The following is a 7,664-nucleotide window of genomic DNA, read 5'->3' on the forward strand; positions in this document are numbered from 1 at the left end:
ATGGATACAGCCCTCCCCTTCCCGGTGTCCCCACAACGGTGATCATGGCGGCGGCTGCTGTTGCTGCTGCTCTTTCCCCTTATCTCCCTCCCACCCCAGCGCCAGACGCAGTGTCTCAGCTCGGCGCAGAGTGACCTTTCCCCAGCGCAGCCGGGAGAAAGGAGAAATGAGGAGAAAGGCGCGCCTAGGAATTCCCGCCCTGCGCGCCTGGCCTCACTTAAGCATATGCAAATAAACCCTCTTCCTGATTGGCCACTGCCCGATACCTCATTTGAAAAGGTGGCCCTTCATTGGCTGACTGATAAAGTTAATGCAAATTACAGAATCTTGCTCTGTCCCCCCCTTTTTTTTTTGGTAGCGTGTGATGAGAATTTCAGACAGTGTAACTGTGCGCGTCTATTACTACAAATAAGTAGTTCCAGTCCCCCCGTCCCTTGTATTTACTGTGGGCTGGGACTCTGCAGTCCCCCCCAGAGCCGGAGACCGCACGAAGACATCCCAGCGCGCTGTGCTCTAGGGGAGGGGAAGAACTCCGGAAGGCACAACGAGGTGTTTTCCCACTCCCCCGCGGAGGGATATTTGTATCTCTCTTCCCCGCACCAAAACATTGAGAGTTAAGAGGCAGCTCCTGCTGTAATTGAGCTCAGAAGTGAGCAGGCACCGAGGAGGCTGCGCTGCTGCTGCACCAGGGGTACGGCTTCACTGCGGCGCTGGATTGAATTCGCAGTCACCCAGCGGCCCCGAGCAAGCGTCCTTCTCGCCGGGGCGGATTTTACCCACTTTCTCTGCAGCCCCGCTGGCATCTGGGGTTGCGTTTCAGCTGCGCTGGGCGGTGGGAGAAGCAGAGCATCGCCCTCGTTATTGATTGCTTTTTGTCGACGGGCTCCACGCCGCTTCAGCTTGGATTCTTTGTGGCTGTTTATTTCTGGAGGCGTCTGCCACCCTCTGCTACAACATCAACTGCTGCTGGTGGACTGGGGAGAGCAGAGCAGGAGCCCAGGCAGCCGCTTCGCAGCTCCCCTCCCGGGTCGGGAAGGAGATCGCGCCGCTCCTTCCCAGCAGATCGTTAATTGAATAATTAGCCCGGAGGACACTCTCTACGTCTCGCTGTAGGATCTCTTTCCTCCCCCTTCCCCCGGCTCCTCTGGAAGATGTTGCTCTCCAAGTTTGGCTCCCTCGCTCACATTTGCAACCCCACCAGCGTGGATCACTTGCCGGTGAAAATCCTCCAACCAGGTACGCAGTTAGCGACTCGCTGGTTGTGACCCAGCCACGGTGCGGTGCCCGTCGCTTTTTAATGGGGAGTTTGCAAGCTCCGAGGATTTCTCGGCTGTCACATTCCCCGCTAGCGTATCGCCGCGTAGGGATGGGCACAGCTCCCCTGTTCGCTGGGTTGTTATGGGAGAGTGCGCGGCGTCCGCGTCCCTCCCAGTGGGGCGTGTTGGATATTTTGGCTCTGGGTGGCTGCTTGTCGGATCGCTGCTGTCGTGTCGCACCAAAACCCGCCTGGTTTCCCCTTGCTCGCTAGGTTTAGGATGAAGAGCTGCATGTGCCGGTGTGAACAGCCATGCGGCTCCCCTGGCGGGGCTTCCTCTCGCCTGCCTCGTGTCCTGCCTTCTTAATAATAGAGCGACTCCAACCCCCCACTCTTAATTTGTTTTCCCGTTTCTAGCGAAATCGGAGAAGGAGCCCTTCGATAAACTCTACCAGGTGGGCTCCGTGCTGGGCAGCGGGGGCTTCGGCACCGTGTACGCGGGGACCCGGATAGCCGACGGCTTGCCGGTAAGGAGAAGGGGGGGCTATTCATGGCTGCGTAGTTGTGTCTTGCTGTCTGCTCGGGGCGGCGTGTGCGTGGCTGCAGGGTCGCGCGTCGCAGCCGCCCCCGCCCTCTCCGCCGCTGCAGAGCGGGGAAGGCTTTCCCCCACCCCGCGCTGACGGCGCCTGGTCTCTCTCCCCCCAGGTGGCCGTGAAGCATGTGGTGAAGGAGCGAGTCACCGAGTGGGGCACCATCGTAAGTATTCGCCGGGGAGCGGGTGTAACCGCGCGGTGGGTGCGAGAGAGGCTGGGAGCCGCCCGCCCGGCAGTCACCCTGGGTGGCTATTGTTTGGGTGGCGAGAGGGCTGGGTCCCCCGCCCGCCCCTGTGTTATTGTTTACAGCTGGGGGGGATTTTGGCGGGGTTTCCTCCCGCGGCTCCTCCCTCTCTGACTGCGGCAGCCGCGGAGCCCCCCAGCGGAGCGGCGCTGGACTTCCCCAGCCCCCGCGCTGCTGCGGGAGACTCGGTGCCCAGCGCGCGGGGGGGGGGGGGGGTGCGCCTCCACCCGGCGGAGTGCGCCTCCACCCGGCGGAGTGCGCGTGTGGGGGCGGGCGGGAGGCTGGCTGGCTTCCCCGCCGGGGCTGCCCGGTGAGTGACCGCGGCCCTTGCCTCTTTGCGCTGCCCAGAGCGGAGCGATGGTGCCCTTGGAGATCGTCCTGCTGAAGAAGGTGGGCTCCGGCTTCAGAGGGGTCATCAAGCTGCTGGACTGGTACGAGCGACCCGACGGCTACCTGATCATCATGGAGCGGCCCGAGCTGGTGAAGGATCTCTTCGACTTCATCACCGAGAAGGGGGCCCTGGACGAGGAGACGGCCCGGGGCTTTTTCCGGCAGGTCCTGGAGGCGGTGCGCCACTGCTACACCTGCGGCGTGGTGCACAGGGACATCAAGGACGAGAACCTGCTGGTGGATCTCAGGACGGGCGAGCTCAAGCTGATCGACTTCGGCTCCGGAGCCATCCTTAAGGACACTGTCTACACCGACTTCGATGGTATGTGCCCCTCCCATCCCCCAAATGCCTCCGTGCGGGTGAGACAGCAAAGCCCTGCGCCGGAGCTTACCCGGTGCGCTCTCCCGGCGTGGTTGTTAGTCACTTTCTTAGCTCCTGACAACAACAAAAGGTGGCTCTGCAGCTGCAGTAGCTGGTAATGGATCTGCGGGTAACTTACACCTGTGCCCCGGAGGCGCTTGGGGGTGATCTGTTGAGTAGGAAAGAAGCGATTTCAGGCAGTGACGCAGCAGTTTATATTTCCCTACCTTGGAAAAGGCATTTTTCCTAGAGGGCGATCTGTTTACATTGAGGCTTCACCAGCGCCAGGCGTTCCCATCTGTGTTATATGCAATGCATGTATTTGACTTGTAATCTGAACGAATTACTCACAACCCAGCTGATGCCTGCATTGGAGATTTAAAATCCTGGGATAAATTATATATGCCCCTTAAATGACTTAAATTCTGGCTTTTTTTAATATAGGAAACTGAAATGCTTCTTGCACATAGATGGAAGAGCTGGGTTTTTTTTTGTGGATTATTTTTTGTTTGTTTTTGTTTTTTTTTTCCCTTGCTGTGAGTGTGCCTGATATAGATGAGGGACTTCCCCCTCCCCTTCTCTGTTGTCAGCTGCTGCACTTAACATCTGTTTTGTTGTGAAACCCGAACCTCCTGGCCATGTGACCGTCAGCATCACAAATTCCAGTTTTTGTTTGGTATCCAAGGAACAGCCTAGTGCCAAGGGAGGGCGGTTTCTAAAAGCCTTTTCAGAGCGGCGGAATAGCCTTTTTTAATTCTGAAAAATTTGTGTGTGAGCAAGTCTGTATTTTGTTCACACTGTCTTGGAATTGGATAAAGCCGATTAGCTGTATGTAATAAGGTAGACCTGAGGTTCACCTTCTGTTTCTCTTCTCCTCCCCCCCTCCCACCCCCTTTCCCTTTGTCCTTTTGTGTCTATTTTCGGTGTGATGCTGTAGACACCACATGGTCAGTGAAAGGGAGCCATGCTTTAGTAAACAGTCAGCTGATGGAAGCCCTGTTATTCATCACAACAGAACAGCACAAGCTAATGGTCTAAATGTATTCATGGTGTAACTGTAGCCAGACTCTCTGGACTTTCACTGGGGATGAATTTGGCCCACTATGATTTTTGAATATTTAGAATTTTTTAGTCTTGTGTGGTTTGATATGAATGTGCAGCTCAACTAAAATGTTAAGGGAGAAAATAAAACTTAGTTTGCTGATGTTGTGGGGGGGGTGTTGTGTTTTTCATTTGTAGGAACAAGAGTGTACAGTCCTCCAGAGTGGATCCGATACCACAGATACCATGGGAGGTCAGCAACAGTGTGGTCCTTGGGAGTGCTCCTGTTTGATATGGTTTGTGGAGACATCCCTTTTGAACAAGACGAAGAGATCTTGAGAGGACGGTTATACTTCAGGAGAAGAATATCACCTGGTGAGCTCAAACACCAAAAAATTACTAACACTTAATTCATGATACTGGGTGATTTTCTGTTTGAGGTTCTTTTTGCTTTCTAGTTTAATGTCTGTTTAACTCATCTGTTTCAGAATGTCAGCAGCTGATCAAATGGTGCCTTTCACTGAGGCCTTCAGACAGACCAACACTTGAACAAATTTTTGACCATGCATGGATGCACAAATCTGAAGTAGTGAAGTCTGAGGACTGTGACATAAGGCTACGGACCCTTGATACTGATGTATCTAGCACAAGTTCAAGCAATGAGAGTCTGTGAAACACTAAGGACCTCGCAATGGGAGGGGAGCTACAAGCAGAAAGACCACAGTGCTGCTGCCAATACGTAGGAGGGGCTAGAAAAATGCATTCATTATTCTGTAGTTGAATCTTTGTCTGAGGGACTTGATTTTATTTTCCCCTTTTGCTGGTTTCTGCTTTGGAATGAGAAATTTCCTTTGGAAACGCTGTTGTTTGGGAGTTGCAGGCCAGTACTTAGTCAAAAGACTGACCTTATTAAGAAAGCAGTGACCTCTTGAATACATGGTAAACTTTTTTGCTCTCATAGAGCCTGGACTAGATTTTTATTTGCTTTTGAGTGCCTTTTTGAAAGCTGCTTCAGTGGGACTTTCTTTTTTGAGCTGTGTATGTCCAAAGAAGATCCAGTTCATTATAGGATTTTGCTCCCTTTAGACTGAGTGCTGGAGGAAGCAGCTCCTATGATGCATTGGAGAACATGTTCGGTGATTGAATGAAGTAGTCCCATCCACTGGTGATGGAATACTTGAACACAGACATTTCACTCCTTCCAGTCCCTGTCCCACCCCCGAACCCACCTCTGCTGCTCCAAAATATTTCCTGTAGCCTGCATACAAATATGAACAGGTATATCAGCTTTTTTATCAGGAACATTCACTCTTGGTTTCTTTTTTTTTTTTTTTTTTTTTTATCATCTTTACCACTGGGCATGCGAAGCCCCTTTCTCAATCCCGCCCTCCCTCCGTCCCCTCCTTTTGTCAACCTGCGAGTCTTAAAGTATGTATGGGCATGTTTAAATGCACAATCAATGCAATATTCAAGGACTTTACTTTTTTCCATACCTGTATAATGTGTTTATGTAAATTTGGTTTTCCCATGTATTATACAGTTTTTTATTTATTTGTTTGAAGTTTTAGAAGACCTCCCACAGTTTCAACTGTGGCTATTTATTTGCTTAATTTATTTGGTTAGAGTTATATTCAACACTGCTTTCCCCCTCCCCCATGGGAATTCTAGTGGTTTGCCCATGACACTCTTTTCTGCATTCCTGTTAACTTTTGTTCAAAAAACAAAACAAATTTTTTTTCTGACTTTACCAGTTTCTGTTGGAAGATGGAAAATTGTTGTTGTACAAAGTCTAATTTAAGGGAAATAGAATGACTTTTTAAAGTTTAGTATGCCTTCATCTGGTATTGTACCAGAAATGTAAAGTAACGCTATTTGGAAGGGTTTTAAATTATTGACATTGTACAGTCTTTGTGTATTGGCTCTGGAAGGTAGGGTGGCAGAGTCATAAACCTTAATTTATTTTAATAGCTGTGTTTCTGTGATCTGGTTGCATTTGTGCAGCTTGGATTTGGATTTTTTTCCTTCTGTTTAACAGTGTGAAATGTATGGAGATCATATTTTTTATACAGGTATTTCAATTAAACTTTTTTTGTATATAACAGTACTGTGTTGTGTATTCACTTGTACTCAGAATTACATTTCAGACCACACAGGGAAGAAAGCGGTTATATTACAAATATTTGAAGAACATAACTTTAAGGGGCTCCAGCAGCTGAGCCAGGGAATTAATAGGCTCTAGCCAATCTTCTTTTCAAACTGTTCCTATTTGTTCAGACACACTCACTTTGACTACATCTATGTGAATTTCCTTCAAAAAACAAAAATGATGCTGCTATAGAACATCACAAAAGAAATTAACCACTACTTATGGATTTTGAATATGCTGGTACTTCAGCTATTGTTAACACCCTCCTAAACCATAACAAAGAAGCCTTTTCCCACTTAATTATGGGTTACTATTTCACAACTGGATGTAGTGGAAAGTAACTTTACCCCCATTTTGGGAGAGGAAAAAATTCCTGTGCATCAATCTGTACAATGAGTCCAAGAAAGGATGGCAGTTTCAACTAATACACTTTTGAGAACATGAACATTTTTGATTCAGAGAAGTTAGCCAGTAAACTACTCAAAATACAATATTCCCCCTACTATTTCAAATTTTATGTTTGGAAGCAAATGTGACAATTTCACAATATATGGGCCAATAATGAAATCAAGCCTAGGGTTGTGATTGCCATGGAAACAAGTGAATATCAAATTCAGCCTTCTTGTTTTATTGAATAATCAGTTAATTAGGGGTGAAGAGAAGCAGAAATGCCCACTTTTTTGAAGCTTGTGAAGTTTGACTGCAAGATTCCACTATTATAAAAAGCCACGTTATAGGTTACTACGTTGAAGCGCTACTATGCAATACCTATGATAATAGTGAAAGTCAGGACTTTAAAACTTTTTTGCTTCTCCCCTTCTCTCCCCCTGCTCCCACCCCCCAACAAGCTTTATTTTCCCTTCCTGGGAGCCCTGTCTTCTGCCGGGTCATTCACTGATATTTAGGTTTCCTGTGGGCAATCATCCTCTCTGACATAAGGTCAAACTCTTGAGGTTAATAAGGTTAGACTGTAAATGCCACTGACTAGCAGGAGGTAAAGCAAAAGTGGGAAGGACACATTTCTTGCAGTTTTGTGATGGAAATAGATATGAAAGGAGTTCAGGTCTTTCTCTTCATAAAGCGGTATTCTAATTATTTCAGGTTTCAGATTAGCAGCCGTGTTAGTCTGTATTCGCAAAAAGAACAGGAGTACTTGTGGCACCTTTAGAGACTGACACGCTTATTTGAGCATAAGCTTTCGTGAGCTACAGCTCATTCAATGAAGTGAGCTGTAGCTCACGAAAGTTTATGCTCAAATAAATGAGTCAGTCTCTAAGGTGTCACAAGTACTCCTGTTCTTTTTTTTCAGATAGAGACTAACATGACTGCTACTCTGAAACCAACATTATTTAAATAACTTACATCCAGGGAAACTGAGAGACTTTACAAATCATACACTATGAAAAGAACATTAAGGATAGAACCTGAGGGTTTTCTCTTTTGCAATCGTTCAGACAACTCTTTTTGGTTGTAAGATGTGTTCCAAAAGCCTATTGAAGTTCTTTAGAGAAGCACATGTCCGGCCACAAGTAGTCCCTAGAGAAATTCCAGTAGCTGATGATAATTAACATTTCCACTCCAGTAGCTTCATACATACCAGCAGCTGTTGAGAGTGGTGTCAGTGAGGCCTACCA

General features: G+C 48.2%; 1 protein-coding gene across 1 annotated transcript; it reads left to right on the forward strand.

Moving 5' to 3' along the window:
* The first annotated feature begins 411 nt into the window (after positions 1-411).
* PIM3 (Pim-3 proto-oncogene, serine/threonine kinase) lies at positions 412-5,985 on the forward strand. Its single transcript, XM_073328311.1, has 6 exons — positions 412-1,236; positions 1,673-1,782; positions 1,961-2,011; positions 2,441-2,804; positions 4,083-4,259; positions 4,373-5,985. The coding sequence occupies exons 1-6, from the start codon at positions 1,152-1,154 to the stop codon at positions 4,555-4,557; spliced, it is 972 nt and encodes a 323-aa protein (XP_073184412.1). The 5' UTR covers positions 412-1,151; the 3' UTR covers positions 4,558-5,985.
* The last annotated feature ends 1,679 nt before the right edge of the window (positions 5,986-7,664 follow it).

This window comes from Lepidochelys kempii, chromosome 1 (assembly GCF_965140265.1).
Source record: "Lepidochelys kempii isolate rLepKem1 chromosome 1, rLepKem1.hap2, whole genome shotgun sequence".
In the NCBI taxonomy this organism is placed as follows: domain Eukaryota; kingdom Metazoa; phylum Chordata; order Testudines; family Cheloniidae; genus Lepidochelys; species Lepidochelys kempii.